This window comes from Xiphias gladius, chromosome 16 (genome assembly GCF_016859285.1).
Source record: "Xiphias gladius isolate SHS-SW01 ecotype Sanya breed wild chromosome 16, ASM1685928v1, whole genome shotgun sequence".
Lineage (NCBI taxonomy): Eukaryota > Metazoa > Chordata > Actinopteri > Istiophoriformes > Xiphiidae > Xiphias > Xiphias gladius.
The window spans coordinates 14697930-14723807 of NC_053415.1; the positions used below are offsets into that span (position 1 = coordinate 14697930).

The 25878-nt window shown below is 39.7% G+C and overlaps 1 protein-coding gene across 4 annotated transcripts; it reads right to left on the reverse strand.

The window, feature by feature from the left end:
- Positions 1 to 935: 935 nt before the first annotated feature.
- ppp1r9ala (protein phosphatase 1 regulatory subunit 9A-like A) lies at positions 936 to 25802 on the reverse strand. 4 transcript variants are annotated; one of them, XM_040148340.1, is made up of 20 exons: positions 25664 to 25802; positions 23067 to 25152; positions 12748 to 12880; positions 12252 to 12372; positions 11781 to 11885; positions 11241 to 11376; positions 10136 to 10294; positions 9958 to 10011; positions 9217 to 9446; positions 8217 to 8313; positions 7992 to 8118; positions 7661 to 7812; positions 6756 to 7080; positions 6612 to 6669; positions 6452 to 6523; positions 5760 to 5967; positions 4405 to 4449; positions 3384 to 3500; positions 2104 to 2292; positions 936 to 1176 (listed from the first exon to the last, which is right to left on the reverse strand). In XM_040148340.1, the coding sequence occupies exons 2-20, from the start codon at positions 24984 to 24986 to the stop codon at positions 1018 to 1020; spliced, it is 4407 nt and encodes a 1468-aa protein (XP_040004274.1). In that variant the 5' UTR covers positions 24987 to 25152; positions 25664 to 25802; the 3' UTR covers positions 936 to 1017. The 4 variants fall into 4 exon arrangements, with proteins under 4 accessions (XP_040004274.1, XP_040004273.1, XP_040004275.1 ...); XM_040148339.1 differs by having other exon boundaries at positions 7661 to 7815; XM_040148341.1 differs by lacking the exon at positions 4405 to 4449 and having other exon boundaries at positions 7661 to 7815.
- Between the last annotated feature and the right edge of the window lie 76 nt (positions 25803 to 25878).

Here is a 25878-nt window from a genome sequence, read left to right on the forward strand (position 1 = left end):
AACATGGAGTCATGCTTGAGAGGAAGAAAGAAAGCGCTTCGGTTTGGGTTTTAACATTCATTGTTCAGCCTCGCATTCATACATGACGCTGTGCTCCCGACTCACACAAGTCCTTGTCAAAGGCTCATCTTACCGGTGAGGTTTACATGTAGCAGACCTGCATGCCGTGTGTATTTACATGGAGCATCATGGTACCATTTCAGCAACACATAGTCAGATTCAGGGACAGCAGAAGCAGCATTCATCATCATTGTCCCCACTTGATTTGTTTGATGATTTCCATTCAGCAAAAACAACGGCCTAGCTATTCTACTTAGTAGAAAAATTTAGATAGTATAAAATTAACGATTGGTATTTGAGTGTAAAAAAAAAAAAAAAAAAAAAAAAAATGCAGTTAATAGGCACATGTATAAAACATATTTATACATTTAAAACCTTGTCGCCCATTGAAGCTTAAAAGTCAAATATAGTGCTTTTATCTGAACTGTACAATAATCGTTCCTGCAAAAGACTTGTACATGGAAACAGGCAAGTTATACTAGCAAAAATATAAAATGCGTAAAAAGCAGTATACATTTGACTTACGTAAATGTGTGCATGATCTGCAACTACATTATATCTGAACAGACTTTTTATACTTATAGCTTCTAGCGTTTTAGTGGTAAAAAATGTTAGGCTACCTTTTTGGTCACATACCCAACTTTTGTCTTTTTTGACATTCCTCATCCTTCAGTTAAAATGGTTTAAGATGACATTTGTTAAAATATTTGGGAGAAAACAGTGACGAGAAAAGAAACAGGAGCTACAGTATGAACATAAATCACTACTGGCACCTTGGTCAGCATAGGTACACCCCTGGCACAGTCATGTTCTGTGATTGTTGGCATTAACACCATGTGACATGAAGAGCATGGCACTATCAGTATATTAAAAAAAAAAAAAAAAAAAAAGGATTTACAGCGTACTGCATGGTGATGAACTTTATGCTACATGTATTCAGAGCACAGAGCTGCTACCTCAGCAGACAGAGTCAGTACTGACTGGCAGCTTTCCACTGCGTCGAACCTCCTTCTCTCTTTTCTCTCTCTGTTTCTCCAGCTTCTCCTGGGCCTTGCGCATGTCCTTCAGCTTTTTCTTGATAGTTGAACGGTCACTCTGACTTGACACACCAAGTGCCTGAATGAAAAGATTCTCAGATTTAGGGCAGAATAATACTCATAAACATATTTCTTTATCATGTCAAAAAATAAGTAGAGCAAAGTGGGCTGAAACTAATGTTTTTTTTATCACTGATTAATCTGCAGTAGGTTTTATCAAAATATGTTCATCTGGTCTTCGCTGTCAGAAAAAGATGGACAATATCCACAAATCACAAGTTCCCAGAACCTGGTACGACATCTTCAGTTTGTTTATTTTGTCCAAACAACAGTGCAAAAACCCTCCGTGTGAAGAGCAAGATGTTCAATTTATATAAGGAATATAGGGAAAACCAAAGTGTGGAATATTCATATTTTAGAGGCTGAAGCCAATGCAATTTTGTTTGAAAATATGTGTAATGACTAAATAATAGTTCTAATTATTGTTACCAATTAATATTTTCTGATGATCGACGATTGATTAACCAACTAATCGTTTCATTGTTTCTGTTGTAAAAGACGACCTTATATGATCAGTGTGAGTTTTTCCAAACAAGCCCTTTGGATTTTTGTGGGGTCGTAACCAGAAAACTTCACAAACCATTATTCTAATTATGTTTTCTCTTTGAAGATTTTTGAATGTAACTTTATGATTTTATCCTGATTAAAAAACTGCTTTGATTGGAATCTACATGATATCTTGTCATATATTCAGACAAAATGCCACACAACTGCAATAATGTGTAGTTCTTTCATCATTCCCATTCAATCTTCTTGTCTTATAATTTTCTCTTCTTGTCCTTAATGTGTATTTTCTCCACTATGGCTGCAGAAATGTAAAATATGAATGAGGAATAACAGTGTTATCTCTAGCTGAAAAGCTTATCGGCACAACTATCCTTCTAGTTACATCTTTATACAGGTAATCAAGAGTCAATTATCGTTATCGAGTGATATATTTTTTTACCTTCAATTTGTCACTATCCAATTGCAAGAGCTGCTGGCCATCCAATCCCTTAGCTGTGAATTCAGGTGTGTACTGGTCCATATTCATGCCCATCAACCAGTGACACACCTGTTGATTGGTCCATTCAGAGACTGGCCTGTTCTGCCACTGATACTCTCTTCCTGTAGATACTGGTTCATCATCCAAAGTCTACAGAGGACAAAGATAATCCAAACAGGTATAAGAAAAATAATCATACTGTTGATGCTTTAGTAAGAGCATAACCATTGTATACTTTGTTAAAATGATTTCAAATGCTTTTTTCTGAAAATTTCTTTGCAGGATTCTGAAAGTCTGAGTGGGTTCGACCACCTTGTGGCTTTTAGTATTTAAGTATTTTGTTTCATATGTACTCTAAAGGAAAACTTATTACTCATGTCTTGTGTCCATAGAAATATAGTTGATGCCTGTAAACAATGTGCAACAGCCATTTGATGCCTTGGATCGTATGCGTTAGATAGTTTGGGTCAGCGTTATTAATGCACAGTTACGAGATGATTGGTGAAACGCAGACATTGATCATGTTTTCCAGTTCATTCATAAAATAACTGAAATGAATACCATTAAATTGTTTCAACTGAATAAACTTATTCTTTCGATAGGTAGGGAAAATGCTGAAAAGCAGTTCAAGTTAGGGAGAAGGGAGGCTGGGGGGCAAAATAAAGTAAAGCCAACTATAATATGTATACAACAAACAAAAAGGACATGTAGTGGAAGATCAGCTGATGAGCAAAACTGTGTTCTCCAAGATAGCACTGAGAGAACATGCGTGCAATGACAGCAAAATATCAACATTCCCAGATGCATGTCAATGTTTATCTTCATATGTTTTACTGAGAGAGACTGAAACACTTGAAAAGAATTGACAATTAAAAAAAAAAAAAAAAAAAAAGAACAGGTGAAACACCACTGAGCAGGCAGCAGAGCAGTCAACATTGTTCTGTGGTCTGCCAAAGCTTGTAAAGAACATGAAGCACTGGTTGACAGTTCTAACAGGCATAAGTACAAACTATTAACATCACAGCTGACTTAAGAAAAGCTAAGCCGCAGGATTTGTTGTAACACAAAAAAAAATAGCTCTAACACACACATGCAGCTCTCTTTTATTCCCTCTCCATTCATGATTAATCTCAGCTATAAAAGGGGGGAAGGCTCAAAGAGCATGCTTGAGAATGTCCCCTTCAGCTGCACCAAGGCGTCCCACACTGCTTTTGTGACTGTGCAACAAGGAGAGCACTCACCTCGCTGGAAGAGAAGATTAAAGTGTGTGAGCGCCCAGACAGATTGGGTTCAGCAACTAACCCAGAGATGTCTGAACTGGGACTGGCAGCATTAGAATCATCTATGACTGAAAAACTCTGGAACAAGTGGAAACAAGGAACGCATTTACTTAAGTAACAAATGACGAAACAACAGTTCTTTTTCTATAAGAGACAGACAAATATAATGGTACAGGTGTGAGTGGGGGTAAGAGCAGTGCTGTTTCACAGGGACTGAAATTATGACGATAAATGATTAAAACTGATTACAGTGGCAGTAATCCAGGTCATTGATTTAGATTAATGAATAACTGTGATCTTCAACATGTGGAAGGAATGGAGAAGATCAAGTATCTACTACGTAGCACAATATTCAGGGTGATTAAAACTTAAACCAATCCACCACCAACTACATTAACAATTTCTACACTACAACAACTAACACTACTTCTAATAAAATAACACAAACATACAAATTTCAGGTATGGGGTAATGTTTTCAATTTAGTCGAGAAAGTTCAATTGTTTTTCCAGACACAAATGTGGGCTAAATTTGGAATGAGGGAAATATCCAGACCTGCAGGCTGTTGCACCAGCTATGCGCAAGCGCATGTGCAGTTTAATTTCAGCACAGTGTGAGAATTTAACTATAAAAACAGGCAGCACAATACAAGTTAGTTACAGTGTAGCAGTTATTTCTTGACTTTACAGACAAATCCCTGATCAAACTTCGATTAGCTGGTAAAACAAGCCCTAGAAAAACTATTTTTGGCTTCATCCGTTTTCTCAAAAACAAGCCACAAGGCTTTCTGAATGTGAATAAAAGGAAAATTAGATGACATTATTTTCCTATAACACTACCACATACCCACTACAAAAGAAACGGTGATTTATTCATGGGATGCATTGAGGTGAGAAATTATAACTAGCATAGCTGCATTTGTTAGTATTGCTCTAACGTGTCGTCTAAAATCAAAGGTAAAACATAAGTGTGTATACTGTACCAAATCTAATGAGCGACTGAATAAAGAGGACCAGGAGAGATTTGTCTGTTTAAAGGAAACATGGTTCAGTGAGATAAATGTCCAGGCAGGAAAGTACTGACAAAAACTGCCATAATGTACACAGCAAAAGACCCCAAACAATTCTCTTAGTAGTAATTTCTCTATGGTTCAGCTCATGTCTTGAACTCATTAAACAGAATCGTGGGAACTTCAGCCCAACCACAGCCCATATGACAGCTATCCAGGCGTTTCAGTGGACGGGTTTGACGTGTCACTATTTGCAAACTCATTGAAAAGCCACCAAATTCTTCCATGCTATCTCTCGCTGATAGCTAACATATGGATCCAGTTGTTGTAGCCTCTGCATGGTGTAGCTTATTTGGAGAACCAGAAAGTGACAGCACATGTCTCTAAACAGTCTACCATTATGTGTCTACTACTTTTACCATTTCAGTGATGCCAAAAATATTTTTTGAAGATGGACAATAAACAATAGCTGTCTTACAGCTGGCCAAATCATCAATGGTGATAACTGGATCACTGAGAGGCATCAGTTCGTGACCCCACTGATGAACTAATATCTTAAAGGATACTTACGGTTTATTTCAGCTTTGTGTATGTCCCATAAATGTGGCTATTGTGGCTCTATGGGTCATGCTAACTTTGCATTCGCCACATCCATTGTTGAGATTTGGGGAAACATTAACTCAGGCAAAACAACGTATATTAGGGCAACCAGGACAAGCGTTCTACAGCTTTTCCAAATAAACGTTTCAAACGTTTGTCTGAGTCTGACCCAAAGTAAACACAGAATGCAGCCCCTAGGAACAGCCATTCTGGCTAATTTATAGGGATTTACATCTGGGCAACTTGCCAGCTGACCTAATAACCCTGCAAATTCATCTGCACACGTCTGTTTGTTTACATGTGTGAGGCTGACTTTCCCTGCTGTTATACTATCTTCCGAGGAAAAAGCTAAATGAAACGGCGAATTATGCCGTGGATTATTAAGAGGAAGAGTCCTTTCACTGTGGTGGTCAACTGTATTTATTCTTGGCGGCTACATTCTGTGTTTACTTTGGGTCAGACTCAGAGACAAATGTTTGGAATGTTTATTTAGAAAAGCTGTAGGACCCAGTTGCCCCATTATACGCTGTTTTGCGCAAGTCCTCCGAATCTCAATAATGGAATAGATGAGTGCAAAGTTAGCACAACACATAGAGCCCCAATAGCCATATTTATGGGAAATGCACCAAGTTGAAATGAACCAGAATTTTCCTTTAATGCTGTGCTGGATACAAGTACTCTCTATATCCCATATTTATTTTCACATTAAGTTAGAGAAAGTTAAATACCTTATTCTTGCGATCGTGGCTTTGCTCACTGCTGGTCTCAGCTGAAGTGTATGGCAGGCTGCTGCTTGAAGAGGAGGGCTCCCTGTCTCTGTCCCTGTCCCTCTCCTTGTCTCCAAACCACATGAAAGGCATACAGGTAGGGATGGAGGTCATCGAGTCTGCAGGAGACAGGTTCCCTCCAGACTCCTCCAGTAACTCTGCTGACCCCCTGGGAATTAGATAAAAAACAAGATACAGTTATAGACACACAGCCTTAACCATGTGAGCGCTTAATATGTCATATATTGCATAAAAAAAGAATCAATGAGTAGTAACTATCAGATATAGGAGGAAAAAAACAATCAATAACATGAATGTAGAAAACTGGTCCTGTGTACCTCAATATTTATATCCACAGAATAACAGAAATACTGGAAATACCGCTGTTTTGGTCTTTGTGGAGTTAAACCCTTTATAAATGAGCCTTTGTTATCCAATGAGGGAGTAATATTGCTTCCATTAATAATCCAGTAACGACAAGAATTTTGACATTTATCTGTAGCACTTCTAGTAATATTTACATCATCATACTTTATGTAACAATGTACAACTCCAGTTGGAGAAAAGGTCCACACAAAGCCAGATATCTTAGAAATATGAATCACTTTTATATTGTTATAAATAGTATTTAACTCATACTAGTATTACAGTACCTGCTGTCCAAAGATGCTCTCATTGCCTCCTTGTCATGTTTTTTCCCTTTTCCACCTGACTTCCGTAGGCCACTGTTTTGATCATTGGTGATATTTGATCAGTTAGTACAAAATGGTGGGAACTTGGAAACAAATAATTGTGATTTCTGTGGACGCCTACCCAAAGTCAGGAAATCGTCTTTTGGGTTTTCCTGCTGGTGAAGGCTCATTTAACTCCTCTGGAATGAAACCATAATTATCAATCTCAGTAGCAATGTAAGAGAAAGCCTTGCTATTGCAGCCATCACATTTGGGTCTTGCATACCTTTGAGCTCTTTACCCTTGCCTTTGGATTCCCTCTTCTTGACATTGCGCATGAATCCAGAGGGCGAATGTGGTGAGGAGGTGTCTTTTGGAGGAGACAAAGGAGGACTTCCGCTGCTTTCAACACTGTCTCCCTGTGATGGTGACAAAGACGGGCTGCTGGAGTGCTCCACCTTACTCTTGGACCCATCTCTGGCCTCGCCTCGAGTATCCTTCTGTCCATTCCCAGGATAGCAGACAGGCACTGGGAGGGAAAGGCTCTCCTGGATGGACCTCCTCCTCCTGGAAGATTCCTGCTCCTCCTGCTCATCCTCTTCTTCAGTTTCCTGTGGAGACAAAGCAAGTTATTTACTAGGACAATGCAAGGAAGAGGGGATAAAAGCTGCTTATATAACAGAAAGCCTTGCTCCTTAGTTCTGATTGGCTGAGTCATGTAAGTACAACATTGTAGCAATTAGGTATTCAAGGATTTTCCCTAATTTATTTTAGAACAGTTGTGGGTATGTTGAGACAATTCTGCTTTTTTAGGAAAGGTGCTGCCTTAACTGCACAACAGTGGGTCACACCTGCTAATTTTGTTTCCTGGCAGATTTGAGATTTTTCTAAATTTTGCTTGCAGAAAGACAGATTAGCAACAGAATAAGTGGCAGTAAAGTTAGCAGCCACCATCACTGCCATAAAAAAATAAAATAATATTATTGTGTTTGGTCAACTTATTTACAGTTATGTACAAAGTTAAACATTATTTGAGTTAACAAGCACCCTCCTATTAATGGGAAGCACAGGTTGTGTTTGTCAACATTAGTTTTGATTGTGAACATGTCACGATGGGGTTTCATGCTTCATGTTGCACCTTACATTAGGTGACTGACTGCAATGTAACAGTATTAGCTGTTCCTGGCTTACCTGAGAATGACTTGAAGCCTCTGTGAGGCTCTCCTTCAGTTTGTTCCGAGATGGAGGCTGGCGTTTGGCTTTCTGAGCCAGCAAGCCTTTCGCCTTATGTGCACTGGTGTCCAAGCGCTCAGTTTCAGGGACCAACTCCCTCCAGTCTTGTTCTTCTGCAGAGAACAAACAAATGCATATCAAATAAGTCATAAGACACTGTTGTAATTATTTACCAGGGTTCACTGGCGTTTATAATGTGCGTTTGTGAATGTTTTACAGATCACGCAGTGAAAATATGACGTGTGTACTTTTGTTTTAAATTTAATTAGATTCAAATAGCCCTTTGCACCTAGCAGTGAATCAACAGATTGTGTGTTGGTGACCGAGCCTTGGCTGCTTAGTTTTTCCTCTGCAGCAGAGTCATGACCGTCCTGATGCTCTGCACCTGAGGCCCCACTGGACTCCAGGACAGCTATCTGTGGACAAACAAACAGCTAGGCTCATTACAGTGTCTCCAGCAAGTCCGCTGTGGTGTATAAGCACTTTTTTCTGAGCTCGGGTCCAATTACCTTACCCTGTTCTGTAGGCTCTCCAGCTGCTCCTTGTACCACTTGTCTTTTTCATCTAAATTTTTTCTCAGCTCCTCCTCTTTCTTCACAAAGTCTATCTCTCTGGGGAGGAAACAAGGAAATGTGGTTTCCCATCAGTCCTTTAGTTTGTAAACATGTTCTATTTTATGTGATTATAACCAACCACTTAATTCTACTGGCAGATATTCTCTTTACTAAATTACAAGATGTAAAATCAGAGTTTGGACTTGGTTTAAATTATATCACTTGTGTGGTTAGGAGACAGTGCAAAACATGAAGAGATATACCTACTGACTGAAATGAGGTCCTGTGTTTTCACTGTTTGTCTCTCTCTCTTTTTTTTTTTTTTTTTTTTTTTTTTTTAGATAAAAACAATATTCTACACAAACTTCAGTCAGGTTTCAGGATGCACCATAGTACCAAGTCAGCTTTTCTAAGAGTGACTGTGTATTTTATTTGTTGCTGTAGACTGAAATTAAGATATTTTAATTCTGATAGCCCTTTATTAGAATGTTAACAGTACATATTATGTTAACATTGCACTGGTTTGCCTCTTACCTACCTCCCTTTAATTACCTACCTATTTTTCTAAAGCACCAAATAGTTTGATACCAGCTTATAACTCGTAACTACTATTCTGCTTATATGCCTCTCATGTCTACTGACCAATCACTCCTTTGCATTTCGTGCCCCTAGTTCAAGTCTAATCGATCCAGCATTCTCCATCTTTGTCCCCAGACTGCAGAAGAGTCTTCTCTTTTACTGCCATCTTTAAATCATATCTTCAGACATCTTTATTATATAACTGCTTTTGAGTCTAAATAAATGTTATCTTGACCGTATAATTGCTTATATTCTGTTTATCTTATTTAATGTGTTCCTATGTAATTGCATATTACATGTAACCATTTACGTAAACCACTAAATCCAACAGCAGTGACCCCCTCCAACAGTGAAGTGTAGTGTAACTCAGGACAAACTCACTTTTGCTGGTAGTCCTTGAGCAGTTTCTTGGCCTTGTTGTACTTCTTGTCCAGGGTCTCATACTGGGCCTGAGTCTCAGCTAACTGTTCATTCACAGTCTTACACAGAGCCTGAGCTTCTAGCCAGTAACTCTCCAACTTCAGGATTTTGTCATTGCCATCCTCGATTTTTAGCTCCAGTGCAGACTCCCTGGCTTCCCACAATGATTTGTCCTCCTCTGATGCCCTTAGCTGTACAGAGATGGTGACATATTAACTTCGGTAACATGTTAAATTTAGTTTGTTTAGAAGGTGAGTGTTATCCCATTTTTTTCAACAACTTACAATAAGAGCATCATAATTTCACATACACAGTTCTATAGTTCAAAGTTGTGATCTTTCTATTAAATTTAAGTGTACAGTCTGCGAAGAGGCTACCCAAACCAATGTGCAATAAGTATCACCAGTATCAGTCATTGTGTAGTCATAAGAGTTAAAAATTCAGAGGCAAAATTGCTGCTTAAAAACAAATCAAACAAACAAACACTGTTCTCAAAAACTCCAAATTCCATATATACAGTATAATTACTGATGGAAGAAACATCAGAATATACACAGGTTATCAATGTCTACTTTCTGTTTTGTTTCTTATATAATGGTACTTCATTCATGTGTACTGACTGTAAGATGTTTTTATTTCTAGTGTGTTTTTGTAAATATCTTGAAAGCAATCCCAAAAACGTTGATTTAATTTCCACCATACCCTTTCCATTAGTTGATTTATTTCAGCTGTGGCAATGCTGTGTTTGAGCTGCAGCTATGGGAAAAAGATTAAAAAAAATAAATGAGTAAAACATTTGGTAACTGTATGTTATTGCATCTTTGGTTGTCTAAACAGAATATGGAGACTTTAAGACTCATAGTCATGGTGTGGGTGATACCTCTTTGAATTTGAAGGCCATCTGAGAGCTGTCCATGTTAGTTGGCATAAACAAGGCCTCTGAATCAGGCAGCTCAAACACCTCTACATTCCGCCCTGCAGAGAAATTAGAGCCCAGAATCCTCTCATCTGCTCCGTCCTGGTCCTCATAGCGCTCCTCCTGAAATATATCATCACATATAGCATCACATATTGCAAACACCAACACACCCTACATGCACAGGAACATGCTCAGCATGTGTCAACAACACTCCCAGTAGCACAGTTCACCACAGTCTGGAGGGAACATTGTAATCAGTACATCATAACCAAACATCAGTGTGCTGGCCCATGGTGAGGCACTGCAGGAATTTGGCAACACATGTCTGTCGCATGTCTGTGGCATTGACACATCAACATGAACAACATTCTCAGTGGATAACGAGACTATAAACACACCTGCAGACATCAACGCACATTTTGCATAACCACAGAGCCAGTAGAAATGGTGTCTACTTCCTCACTGTAAGTTATGCAATATTCCTTATTCATCTTTGTTTGCTCTGGTAAATCCCAGCTATATCCCTCTGTCAAAAAGACAGGGACTTGTGGCTACTTGAACTTAAGAAAGCAAACATTTCACAACTCTGGCAGACAGGCAGTTGAATGAACACTTTTCAAAACAGCAGAATGGTGACACATGGCTTACTCACAGCCAGCTGTTCATTTTCTGATTGAGCTAGGTGGGACTGGACTGGGCATGGCAAAAGGGCTACTGCAGGAGTTATTGTTAATAGCTTTAATGTCAACATCCAAGTATTAATACGACTGAGAAAAATCAGATTTTTTTGAATAGCTCCAATATGTCTGACTTAATCATAAGTGTGTGCCTGAAAACCAGACAAATATTGCTGCCTTACATCACCTGTTGTCAAATATCATTAAACCAATATTTAACATATGTGGTTTTATATTATTATAGCACAGTATTTTAATACTCATACAATAATCCTGATCGAGTGGACACTCACAAGTCCTATACATTGAAATCTCAACCATCTCTTCCATCCATCCCATGTAACATGAACATGGCATAAGGCTGAGCAAAAACTGTCCAGTTAACTCACTTCCTCTGTGGAGTGTTCATAGGGATCATCCAAGTGCTGCTGCTGCTGCTGCTGGTTTTTCTCCTGCTCCAGTGTCTCGCTTATGAGGCGCGCTACCTCGCTTTGTGTCCCTGGCTTCTCCCTTCCAATCAGAAACCTGTTTTTGAAATGCAATGTGTTAGTTAACCAATTTAATGGGATATTTTATATATTGCCTGGAAATACCACATTGCAGCTTTTGTCATGTCTTACTCACTCACTACAGGGAAAGGAAAATTTTGGGATGTAGTTTAGGCCTGACCCTGTAATGTGTGCATATTTAATTTCCCTACGATAAATCATTAACATGCCACAATACTTGTGTTGCTTTCACTTCTCTTTCACTTAAAAGAAAAAACATTCATCATTCATGGCCCCCAGACTCTCAGGAAACAAACAGACTCAACTGTTAACCAGTTATTTCTAATCATTGTGAGATAACAGTTGCTCATTCTTGTTAACAGTGAGATCTTTGTAATCACATTATTTCTAGGTGAGGACGGAGATAGGCTTTGAGCTGACCTCACTGTGCCCTTGGTGTTCTTCAGGACTGTAGCCGCAAACAGTTGGGTGACGCCCACTAGACTGATACCATCAACCTCCACTATCTGGTCATTCACCTGTATACTAGAAAGACAAGAGACAGTGATTACAAAGATGTTCTCAAAGCATTTCACCCATTGCACCACCTTCAGCATAGCAAGTAAAGATTAAAAAAATGCAGTTGCCTCAATGCAGCTGGGATGCCTGGGAAACAGAAGTAGTGAGACTATTTTCTTTAGCTTCCTCATGAAGTTATAAATAAATCTGGTTGTTTGTGGCTTGTCGAAAGAGGAGGAATTCCTAGAGTGTGACATTAAAAACTGTTGTGGTGCAGTGTCAAGTGAGAGCGTGCCATGTTTCCCGTTGTATACAAAACGTTTCTAGTGTGACTCTTGTAAGGAGACTTAAGTTTGGGGCTGTGAACAAAAGGGTTTCAACGCTTTAACTCACCGTCCATCTTTTTCAGCTGCTCCTCGCTCTGTTATGGTCTTCACAAAAATGCCAAGCTTTTCCAAACCCTGGTCGGCTCCCACTCCCATTCCTATGATACTGATACCAAGCCCATTGTCTCCTGAATGCAGAAAAATTAGGAAGATTTTAAAGGGTTGGCAGAAAAAAACTGCATACAATCAGGCTAAATTTCACACCATTATGCCTTAGACAAACTCAACATATTGAAACTCACATACGAGTATATGTGAAATGACTTTCATGTTTGTGTAGACTACATTATTTGATGTCATTGATTGAAATAAATATTACTGATGCAAAATCTAAACCAAAGTCACAACCCTAAAATGTTAAAATACACAAAAGTCAATACTGTTTTCTTTGTAGGGCAGTTGCTTTTGTGCACCTTGGTGAAAATACGTCCCCCGCTTATAAAATGTTCTTCACTGGTTGCTTATGACACATATGAATTTACCTTCAGCCTTAATAAATTCACCTTTCTCAATTTCCACAGGGAACACATCCATCTTCTCCACTCTCTTCTCCAACTCATACTCTGCAGATGCTGCGACTGGGTCCACATCATCATTTCGCCGATCATATTCCTCATTGGAGAAGGTACTGAAGACCTGTATTGGTCAAAATATCAAGTGTATAGCTTCAATACACCACCTTCTATTTCCTTAGCAAGCAGTTAAGCATCATACAGATTCATGCTGATGGGTGTCTGCACAGACATGGGCATATTATTTTCACTTTTGAGCTATTCTTATTTATCTGGGCAAACTGAACAAGGACACATTCTTCATTCGGCAGAAACTGCATTGTGAGGGAAAATTACACTCATACTTTGGACCTTTACTACGGAAATTAAGGTCTAGTGCACTACTGAAGCACACTTTAACAGCTGCTGAAGGGTAGCATAGCCTTTTGTTGATGATTTGGACAACGGACATTGAAACCAACTCCTTTACTCATCAAACTTGTTATCATTTCCAGAAGTGTGTCTGACAGAGATTATGAAACTGAATAATCTTTAATTATCTATCTATACAGACTGCATTTTAATTGCTGTTGGTGATCTTTTTCATTTCTAATGAAAGATTTATCAATCATAGTTTTTGAATGGATGTAAATCAAGTGTCAATGACAAGGAAGCAGAAGACATACTCTGGAGGAATTTGATCACAGTTTTATAAAGCTGTGAACTTTGCAGGCAGGCCTCACAAAGTACCATGTGTGTCCCAGAGACTGTTTTCTGGTTGGAATTATAAAAGGACACACACGCAGTACGGTAGACCATGAGCAGAATGGAAAGTAGGGCACAGCTGGGGAGAGCTAAGCAGTGGATGTAACAAAGATCAATGTTCGGAGGAGACAAGTGAGGTCATCAGCACAGTAAAAAGAAATAAAATCAAGAGCAATACAAAGAAAACTAGAATTACCGCCTCATGGTTGTATGCCTCTGCAAGCCAGTCTTGCAGTTTGCTACATGTATTATATGAGTATGGACAGACATGGTTGTAAAGACTTTGAAGGAATTTAATAAAAAGGTATTAAGTGTATTTTGTCATAATTATGTGTTATGGCCAAAACATGTTTCGTGAGGTCATAGTGACCTTGACCTTTGACCACCAAAATCTAATCAGTTCATCCTTGAGACTGTTTTTGCCAAATATTAAGAAATTTCCTCAAGGTGTTCTGAGATACTGCAAGAATGGGACGGACGGATGCCCAGATGGACAACCGGAAAACATAATGCCTCTAGTCATGCTGTTGCTGGTGCGGAGGCATGAAAAGGAATTCCCTAACCTTCAGTCAACGGGTATTACACAGTGCTCAACCCCAGCCTTAAAAATTTTACACACAGCAACAATTTGTGCTATTCACCTTAATCCACTCTGAAACACACCCCCAGGATCAAGCTAAAGTAAGCACTACAATATTTAGGATAAAATGGACTGGAAATTACCATCTGTTGTGTCTCAGTTACTACAATGTAGTCAGAGTACACAGTTCATTATGTTTTAAGACAAAGTTATCAGCAGGGCTGCAGCAACAATTATTCTCATTATTTTACACACTTACAATTATTTTGATTAATCTTCTGATTCTTTTCTCAATTAATCTTTTCAACAAAAATGCAGTAAATAGTGAAAAATGTCCACCGCAGTTCAAACAACAGTCCAAAACCTAACGATTTTTTAACTTACTATCCAAAAATAATAAATAAATAAATTTTAATTTCCAGAAAGTCAAATCCCATTTGACTTTCCTTTTTTGCTTAAATGATTTTGGTTGTCAGAATAGTTGCTAATAAATTTTCTGTCCAAAAGCTAACTGTTGTAGCTCGACTTAACAGCACTGCAAGGTCTTCTAAATTCTCTTAAAGCCAACAAGACCTGCCATGATATCCAAGCAGAGTCTGACCGAATTTACAAAGTCCTCTAAAGCATGCATTGTAACTGATATAGAGGTCTGAATAAAAGAAACAGAACATCGGACCTGACACAGTCCCAAAGGTACAAGGAATCTTGAGAAGAACCAGAGTTATTACAGATATAACGCATTGTTGATTAAAAAAAAAAGAAAAAAAGAAAATTAGATTAGAGTTTAGCAGACTCCATCAGGGCCTAATGCTTGATATGGGTCGATAACATAAAACGCCAGCTTGGTCATTATTATACTTAATCTGGGTGGAGTCATGACAATACTAGTGGTGTTTACAGGATGTTGGCATCAATATCAAAAGGCGTAGCTGACTGAGTTGATAATGAGCAACCCGATAAATTTACTGAATAATAGACTTACTGATTGGATGGAGCAAAACAAAAGAGTTGGTTCTTGGAATTTAAACAGAGGAAAGTGGGAAAAGTAAGAGTTGCAGGTAGAATATGAATACAGAAGAAGCATGAAGCAGTGTCCATATTGAATTTTCGCTGAGCCTCATTATCGACTGCATTGATTTTTTTTTTTTTCTAAAATAATTGCCTAAAAGAGAAATGCGTAAAAAGACTGCATTAAGCCTCATAGTTGCAATAAACAGAGAATAAACTTTGGACTTCTTGCAACTTCCTGGACCCTAACTAGTTGCCTCAAGTACTGTGTGTGCTCTGACTACATTTTTTAGTCAATTTCAATCTCTTTTTAAATGTTTTTCTAGGAACAAAAGATCAAGTTTCCCTTTAATTTCAAATTTATTAATCTCTGGGGATGATGTTATCAAGTTAAGTCAAGTTAGTGAGCTAGTACAGAGCAGTTCTTTCAAGAGAAGGAACCACACGATTAAGAACCCAGATTTGCGGGGTCATATTTGAGGGCTGCGACAGAATAGACAGTGGTCTATTTTAGCCATATTTTGGCAAAAATAAAACTATTTACTGGGGGGATGATATCAGAATTTTCTCAGCCTTTTTTTGAGAATACGCCTGATGGACGTGCATAACTGCACACAGTCTTACAAGTAAAAGTATAGGATTATTGGAATGACTGAGACATCTGGCATGAGGATGTATGACGTAACCTAAACATTTTCACTCTGGGCAACAGAGTCTGAGATCTAGATCCTGCAGCGTGTCAAGACACGAGGGATCAGCCACAAACAATCTCCTCCCTCTGTCTTTCTGTCTCCTCACTATGTAGACTTTGGATGCAGCCCAAAACAGTGTAGATAGTAAGTTTCCAGGATAACTCACTAAACTCTCCATTCAAATTTGTCAAAGTGAACTACAACATCTATTTCTGATTTACAACTTCCTGCTGATTTTGACACACATTTATCCAAGCGGAATCATATTGTGTTATCTCGGAAAGACGTTTATGTACTGATATGGATCACCTGCAGGTACCCCTCTCATGTTGCCTCCCAAACCAACTGAAAGAAGCTCAGAATTTGGCAGATTATGCACACTATTGCACTTCTGTGGTACAAGTACGAATGCTATTCATGGGGCCTTGAACCTCCATAAATCCGAGTGAGTCCTCCACCTTCTGGATCTTCCTCCTTCCTTTTATATTTGAACAAGCTTATTACCATAGGTTTATATCCTATGCCCCATATATTGTGCTTTTTTCCATTGGTAGATAGATTTTCACTTTCTCACACAAAGGTGAGCCAAGATCATAACTTACAAATAACCAACAAGCTTCTCTAGACATTTTTGTCCTGCTTGCATCTCTAAACCAATAATGTATGTGTCTGAACAACAAGCTTGAAAGCACTTCTACAAATAGGACCGACAAAGCTCATCAACTTCTAATTTAGACAGTTAAAAATGGATTCAAAGAACTAGAGCAGGCAGAAATTTCATTAAGGATGAAAGAGACTTTAGTAATTATGTGTTGAAAATGTAGGTTAATAGAATATAGGGAGCACTACTGCATTCTGAGCCCCGGAATTAGTTGAGCAGCAGCAGTGCAGCTTGGCTTCTCCGCTATTACCCCCCCCCCCAAACTTCAGTGTCTGACTTTTCTGTTGCCATGGACTCCCAGGCCTTTTTCAAACAATCTTCTGTTTTTTACTGAAACCTAATCACTCAACCACTGTCTTCTTTACAAGAAAGACAGAATCAAACTCTTTATAAGCCTATTCCTCACAAAAAAGCCTTACACACTTCTTACTGTCTCCAGCTATCAGAATAAACACCCATTTTCCTTTGTTGTTTGCAAATGGGCAGACCAACGATTGGCTAAAACCAAACACAATTGTTGATTAGGCAGACTGAGTCCAACAAGTACGAGAGACTAAAGAAGAAGAACACATTTTTTTCTTCAAATTTATACAGAACAAGGTATTTAATATGTTTTTAATGCCAATTTCTCCCCTTAAATTATTGCTTTGGAATTGCTTTGGTCAGTGGGGTTGTATTGTGGTCAGGCAACTGTTATGCCATTTTTAAATTTTCTTCCAAACCTCTAGCCTTCAGCAGTATGTGTGGGCTTTTCATCCATCTTCAACAACTGCAGTTGTCTATCTTCTCTACATGTGCTCAAACACACAGATGTACACATTCCCACACCCAAACTGAAACCCTTTCCATCTTTCTCTCATTCCCCTCCCAACAACAGAATACCAATGTGGGAAATGAGTCAGCAGCTGTGAGGGAAAGCAAACCAGAGAAATCTCTTGCCAGTGCATAACGAGGGCTGACCACTGGATTGGGGAGCTCGTAATGTAAGCGGGTCTACAAAAAGACAACAAATCAAAACATGCTGTGAAAGTGAGCTGGGGCAGGGGCGGTGGCCTGGCGCACATCATAGAGTAATTAGGAAAGAAGGCATGAGGCCCAGTTTTTAGATCCTGTGTAAACACACCAGGAAAAAGAAAAAAAAAAAAATCTGGTGCTTCCTGTAAGCATGCCCCTTGAATTATTAACACTTTATAGAGTGCCCAATGATTGACTTTAACTGAAAGAACAATGTTTATGTTTTCCTGCCTTGAACTTCAAAGTGTTAATATATGACCCACAGCAGGAAGAGATGGAGTCTGAGATGGGCAGAGTGCCATAATGGAATCAAATTTCCAGGGGAGTGCAAACATAAACAGGTTGAACAGGTTTGTTTACAAATGACCCAAAAAAAAAACAACTTTTGTCCTGCAAAGGCTCTTGAAAGGTTTAAGACACAATTACTGTTAACTTTCAGTTAAGACACATAGCATCCGCTAATGTGTTTGTCTGTAGGCAATCACAATCAGCCCAAGACTCATCCCATGCCAAACTTTTTAGTGAACGCCATTGAGTTGACTGCATTAGTATTCCTCCTCATCTTGTCAGATAGTCACCCACTAGCCCAGATGGCAGAAGGGAACTCGGATCCTACAAGGGGAGGGCCTCTCTTCTGGTTGTATGAGGGTGGAGTCTTGCCAGACACATTCCTCCAGCCAACAGAAGACACATCTCAGATAGGAAATGGAAAGCATAACACTATGGGATGGATTGGCCACAGAGGCCTGAGTCCAAACATGGAGTAGAGTAGGCGGCTGGCATAACTGCTAGTCGATATCGACTGCTCGTGCAAGTGGATAAAGTTACTGTTAATTTTTTAACAGTGACGCTGAATGTTTGCTCCCGCAGTCCAGATGAATATTGAAAATTATTTTCAAAAGACTCAAAAGGACTCATCCCGAGGAGGCGCAAGGACAGTTTGGACCAGAGGTATTAGCAAAACAGAGTACTTAGAAAATTAAGAAAACACACATTGGAAAGCTGTACAGTCAGACCAGTGTAATTAGCTGTCTTTGTTAATATGTTTCAGATATTTCCAGGCTTCAACCAGTGCTGCTGTTGCAGCTGAAGCAGCAAGGGAGGGTCAGGAAGGGATAGCTGTAGCTAATGAAGAAAGAGATGTAGGAGAGGAGGAGGAGGAGGAGGAGGACAACAGCCAACAAGCTTCTGTGGGAGAGCCCCTAGGGCAGCAGCCAACAGGTGAGACTGAAAGCAAACACAGAGGTAGGGCTACATATCGTTCAGTTATTTTAACAAAAGCATTACTGCAGGCATATGGTAAGCCAAACTGCCAAAAGGATATGTATGCTTGGATAGTGACTAATGTGGACAGTACCATTATCAATAGTGCAAACAAAGAAAGCAATGCTAGATTCCTTCAGTTACAATAAACTGTTCAATTCTTCAACACACGCTGTGCGTTTGAGAAGGGACAATGCGTTCACTTGTCCAATAACTGCTGGTGGTACTTCTTGTGACTCTGGGGGGGTGGGGCAAAGCAGCTGGTACAGGTCATGGTTTCAGGCATTTTCTTTTCTGTTATGGTTAATTGTTTTTTTGACTCCTGTTCCAAATGTTCTCTTGTGTGACTTGACAAAAAAAAAAAAAAAAAAAAAAAAAAAAAACTCTCAGGAGATCCCACATAAATATCCTGTAAAAAAGTCTACAGCAGGGAGCGTTAATCATTCAATAACTCTTGGCTTTTTGCTATACTCCAGAGTGTAAGTGAATTCTGGCAGATGCAAAACCGTTAATCTGCTAAACAAAAGTGAACTGAACTCGGTTGGAAAGTTTCTCCAGATAAGGACATTTCTAGATGCACAAATCTAATGTTACAGGCCCAGTTCATATTTGCAGTTACAGAGGAAACAACCTGCTCACTATAAAGATCAAAGATACGATTTAAAGTAGCGGTGCAATATTTATGGTGCTCTTACAGCCAGAGGGTATAGCAAACATTGTATACTGACACAGCAGCAATGGGAATGCAGCATTTCAATGTCCTACTAAAGTGTGACTCGTATGTTGGAAAATATGATTGCAGTTTTTTTCAAATAGACTATGCAGTTTTGTTTTAGTTCTAACGCTGTGTATTTTAAGAATTTTAATCACAATGCAACTACCTGTCAAGTGTATTAAATTCATTCAGCAGCATTCGTAAAACATTCAATATTTGGCTTGAGATAAGACCTTCAGTTTTAGGAATTATCAAATCAGTGTGTAGTAGTCCTGGCTGCCTAAGAAGCCCTCTTCATCAAAGTTTCTCTTTCAACCCTGATAAGGGTGATACATGCTGAAACTGGACATCTCCTTTCCTTCATAAAGAGGACCTTTCTTCCACACAGGACACCTCCTCTGTCAAGAAGACTCAGGTTACATAGGGAGCTTATCCCTTTGTGAGCCAGAAACACAAAGCACTTCCTCTCTCCTAGTTAGCTACGACTCAAGTGTGCTCAATCACAATGCCAGCTCAGACTAGCAGACTGTGAAGAATGATCCAGTGCTAGCAGGAGGCTTCTGTTAGCCAGGCCAAATGTAGAAATGTTGGCTGATGGACATTTGTGTGACTTAATTGGCTAACACACATACCATGTAACCTTGAACCAATGGTTTCAAAACAAATCTCTGTGTTCTTTCCAGCCTGTCCACTTCATGCACCCATTCATGCAATTATATAAAAAGCTAATTGGAAACTCAAAAGAATGCATGTATATTTTTGGACTTCTTACTCATCTTCACCTTACATTTGTTTCATTTTGCATTTATCCTCCACTTTCCCCTGTGGATTATTACAGGCATAGGGGAACTGGGGACTGGAAAAAAAAACAAAACGGTGTGTTAATTCATTTCTTTTAAATTCTTTTGAATATTGTACATACTAACTAATATTTAAAGTATTTAGTATTTATTGAATACTGTATACTATTAGGTCATACAATTCACTGTTGAACTGAATTTTACATCCCTGTTACATATGTCACTGTTTAAAAAAAAAAAAATCCACTGACTAGGTGGTTGTTATAGGAATGACGAGGTAAAAGTTATTGGACAGTTTGATCACTCCAGGACCATTAGTCTCACACATAATATTTGGTTCATGACGCATGTATATACAAGCCTCTCACATACTAAACTGACATACTAGCAATGCACACACCAAATTATGCACACATCACACACTACATAGTATTACTGTGTGGTAGGAAACGCCTGGGTACAACTAGTGCCATTCAACCAGCCCCAGAAGGTGGCGGTATAGGCTACATTATGTATAGCTGCAATAAACAGAATAGAAGAAGAGTTGCGAACCGGCAACAAAACAAGTTGTTTGCCACGGCCAAAAAACCTCAAAGAAAAAGAAGAAGAAATAAAGCAGTCTCCTCAGCCAGCTATGAAAGAAAAACGTAAAGAGGGCTTCAGGATTTTTTTTCAATTGAGCAAGATGTTATTGTTCTTTCATGTCAGATAGTATTGGCGATGTTTCATGCTGTCTGGAGAAGTGAAGACGCCAGAAACAGCTTCTTCGTCTTCTCTTGAGGCGGAAACAGTTGGTCAGTCGTGAATTAAATATTCGCTGTGTCAGAAGTGATTTGGTGCACCATTAAGTGTATTGATTGTTTCTCAAAAAAAGGCAAAAACCACCTCAAGCAATCAAAAACTTTTTTGCGCAATTAAGGACGTTTTTTTTTTAAATTTTGCTCTTTCCATCAACATTTTCCAAAGCAATTCTTCAAAATTCACTTTGAAAATATTTTGGTGGAAAAATGGCTATTGTGACAGAAAAAATTAAAACACTGAATCAGTAACATTAGCTAAGGGCTCAGAGCAAGCAAAAAAAAAGTTATATGATTAATCATAGAAAAACTTTTAGATTAATTGCGGGGCTGTACACTGGTACAAGCCCACATATAATAACAACTACAACTTTGTGACATGTATTTCTTTTTTGCATAAAGTCTCTCTCATGGGTGTTATGAAGACTGTTTGAGCTGATAAAGAGAGCAGTGACAGTCTAACATATTATTGTGAACTATAAAGCTGTGTTTATCTCTGTCATAGCTCCACTTTGGGTGGAGGAAGCACACTGTTGTTTGTGTCCCCTCCACTCCAGGTCAACTTCTGCTCCCCTCTCCCAGGACCCCCTGCCAGGATGGCTCGGATGGGGAGGGGGATCCACACCCTGAGATAACAGCACATTTTAAGGCCTGGATAAACACAGAGCTGTTCACAAGCTGTATGGAATGCACTGGAGTGATTTGTTTTCCCCAGCTTTAGCAAAATGTTGATCTGATATGGTGATAGTGGAATATCCATGGTGAAAGATATTACCCCCACTTCCACCACACCCCTAAAATACTTACTGCAATGTTTACAGTGCATGATGTGCGGCATTACCACAAAGAGATTTTACCAAGGGGAAAATCATACTGGACTACAAAACTGTAAAGCTGGAAGATATAACAAATACATAATATCGATATCATGATATGAGATTACAGGGATCTTTACTAATGTAAGACATCAATATAATGCTGTCTTTCCCAGTCTTTCAGGTTGCATTGTTTTATGTTTCTCTGAACATAGTTGATTGTTATAGGAAGATAAAATGAATCATCATTTATATCAGTGATTACTTTTTGCACGCAGGCCATTTGAGACACCCCTTGCTGATATTAGATAGTGTATAAAAGCACCATCGGTCATATTCAAAATATTGTCAAAAATAATGCAATATCAGTTTTTTTTTTTTAATATCATCTAGCTCTACAAACCCAACTGTGAGACTTCTATCCACCACTCAATAACGAACATTAACAACATTAAGAAATTCAGAGGAAAGGAAAATACAGAATGTGCCTTACGACAAAAGATTTATATCCTTATAAATTAATGGATAATAACAACCAGGAATTCCCCCGGTGGTGATGAAATAACTTCGCCATGGTCAGTAAAAGAGATGATTTCTTCCTCATATCCATGTTGGATAGAGGTGAAAAGTCCTTTGAGTGCAACACAGGATTTACAAACAGAGGAACCACTCTGAATGAGTAAAAATACCGATCCAATGCAGTGACTCAGGGGTGACCACGGTTTCTACTGTACAGTCTAAAGTTTCCCATGTCTCTGTCTCACATTGTGCCCTTGTTCAGCAATGGTCCTACTCTTACATGCTTTTATGCAAAGTTAACAATATTTCCAAAATTACCACAAACAACTTTGCTTTCTCACATCCCCAAACTTCCCCCATCTCTGCTGATCTCTTGCAAGATTAAGGAGATGATGTTGTTAAACTACCCGCCTCCCTGGTCACTAAGATTAAATAAACCATTGTTTAGATTTTTTGAACTGTTTCCAAACTTATCTGATGATACAGTGCAGTAGCTGTGACATCAACATGCCCGACAGAAAACATTCATTCTCAGCCTCCACTAATTTGTCTTGTGTCTGCAGGGAAACACCTAGCTGACACATCACTGCTGAGTCAATGAGACAGTGGTTTGTAATGACAGTGCTGCGCCATATATTTTTAGGTGCTTCAGGTGAGCAAGGGTGGTTCACATGAAAACACAACACAACACAAAATACTTACCAGAATTGGGTCTGTGGAGAACTTGATTCTCCTCTTTGGGGGAGGCTCCTCCTCATCCGACAGACCAGGGGTTTCGTAACAGTCATCATACTCCCTATACATTTGATCCTCCTCCTCTTCCTCTTCCCCTTCCTCCTCTTCCTTAAGGACCTGGTCTACATCCCTGTCATCCACAAAGGCTGCATTCTCAATACCATACACCACTGGAGAAGCTCGATCCAGGATGCCCTGGCCCACCTGCTCCTCAAGCACAGTCTCCTCCTCCGCTACCTCATCATCTTCCTCACGATTATCATCAACATCTTGACTCACAACTAAACTTTCTTCTCGTCTCTCCTCTTTCAGCTCTATATCCTCGAGGAGTCTACCTTCCCCCACAGTCTCTAATAACTTTTGTGTCTCTTTTGTGACATCTCTTACTATAACCTGATGAGAAGGGTTACAGTTCTGTTTTTCTGGTGGAAAGGTTCTTTTCAGGTCTCTTGTTAGATCTTTTGGGCTTTGCACCTTCTCCTCCTCAAACACATTATCTTCAACATTCTCATCTTCGTTCTCCTCACTCTCTGAAGATTCATTCTGAACAACTACCAGCTCTGCCCGTACCATGCCCACCCCCTTGGAGTCCAGTGATGAGGTCTGGCTCAGCGGTTTGTCCCTGGTAGGACTATGTACCACATTGTCATTACTCTTGGCTTTTTCAGAGTATTTGGCCCTGTTGGTGTTCTGAAAACCACCAGCTGATGGAGGAGGCTGCTTCACATCCCTTGGGGGTGGACTATGTGGCTTGCCTTCATCACAACCAACAGATGTCCTGCTAAATCCATCAGCAGATGACGAGAAGCGCTTGCAGCCATGGCTAATTGGGGTTATTTGCTCTGGTGAAAGAGGTTTTTGAGTGGTATCAGTTGTTGGAGAAACAGACTTGTAAGCTGCATTGGTAACTTGGATTGTTGGGTTGAGCCCAATATTAGAACCAGAAGTTGGTGGTTTGTTGATGACACACACTGTCTGCGATGTATTTTTGTTAGTGGTATTAGTTACAGGTGAACAGTTAGTGGCTTCTTTGACAGGAGAAGTAGGTTTGTGTAGGCTGTCCCTTGTTGGAGAGGTAGGCAGTAAATGTTCAGTGGTACTGTGTTGTTTGCTAGACACCATTACCCCCTTTGCAGCAGCTGTGTTGTTGTCTTCTGAGTCATTCTCAGCCATGTAATTCTCCAACCTCTTGGACATGGGTCCTGCATTCAGTGAAGCTTTAGACACATGCTTTTTCTCACCATCCGCCTTTTCGTCTGGTCGACATTTAACTGTTGATGTAGGAGTTTGCTCGGATTTGATAGTGGTCTCAGAGGATCCGGATACTCTCCTTGTGCTTTTCCCCTCATCAGAAGCACTTCCCAGGGACAAACGATTCACTACTCTGTTTGGAGACTGTTTTTCAGCTGCAGGCTGCTCTTTGATGCCCCTTTCAAAGAGTTTTCTGGTCACAGAAAACTTCTCTGCCAAAGCCACTTTGTCAATCTCAACATCCTCCCCCTTGGGTGTTTTATCTAAATTGTTTGATTCGGGGCTTGTGGCAGTGTTGAAGTTAACTCTATGTGTGTTGACTGGAAATTGCAGCTTCGGTGGGGAAACCGGTGACACATCCGACTTTAGAGTTACTTTCGCTTCTTGGCACTCCTGTTGCTGACCATCCATCTGTAGGAATATGTTCTTTATTTTGTTCACTCTGGTCCCAAAAGGTCTCCCCCTTGAGTCCTCCCGCGTGTCACTGGAACCATTTGTATATGATTTGGCAGCACCCTCAGATTTGGGCCCATCAAAGGAGCATTTAATGGCGTGGAAGTCGGACTTATATGCATTTCTGTGAGGGGACGCACTCCTCAGGGTCCTCTCGCCTCCCTTGTTTTCCGCTTTGATCATTTTTGCTTGTTTATTACTGCAGCCCAATTAGAAAAGCTGGTTTTGGAGAGACTGTAGCTGTTTGTTGGTGAGTTTTTATCGCTCCACTTTACGCAAGCGGTACCATGGTCCAACGGAGCTTCTCTGGAGCACTGTTGTCTAAACTAAACGGTCACAGCGAAGTCATCTACACAGAGAAACAGACAGTAAAATTTGTTAATACAAAGACCGGACACGATTACCTCACTACCCCTAAAGGTAGTCATTAATAAAATAATAAGAATAAAATATCTCTTTCAAAATTCAAATGAAAACATAGAGTAACGTTAGGTTATTGTTAACTGTAAGTTAGAAGGTTAACGTTAGTTAGCGTGTACAACCGTTTGTATGCATTTCGATGGTTATCGGACTTCTGGCCTTGGCTAAACCAAAACTGTTAACACTGAAAGTAACTTCAACTAGCTATGAACTTTTAATGTGCTTAGTTGAGCCGGTTAAACAATACTATTGCTGTTGGTAACGCTACACCATACATAAAAAGCCGAGACAAAGTTAAACTCTGCGGGCCAACAGTTCGAACGTTAGTGCCTCGGTCTGAACAATTCATTGTGGCATTTCAAGTACGAGCCGTTGAAAATGTTAACGCTTGTCCCACTCACAACACCGCACAAAGGTAAAGAACTTTCTAAGGCTCTCACCTCCTACTTGCTTCATCGTGTTCGGCGCCGAAAGATCGCCCACAACGTCCCAGTTTTGCAGTATCAAACTTGCCCCTTCTTCTCGCTCACCGCCATCATTCCCCGCTCCAGCAGCAGCGTTTTCCTGCCTCCTCCTTGTACTTCCAGACCTGTCGCGGGCTGCGCGCGCACCAGAGTCTGCCTGAGCCGCGCGCCCGCGACCGACGAGAACGGAG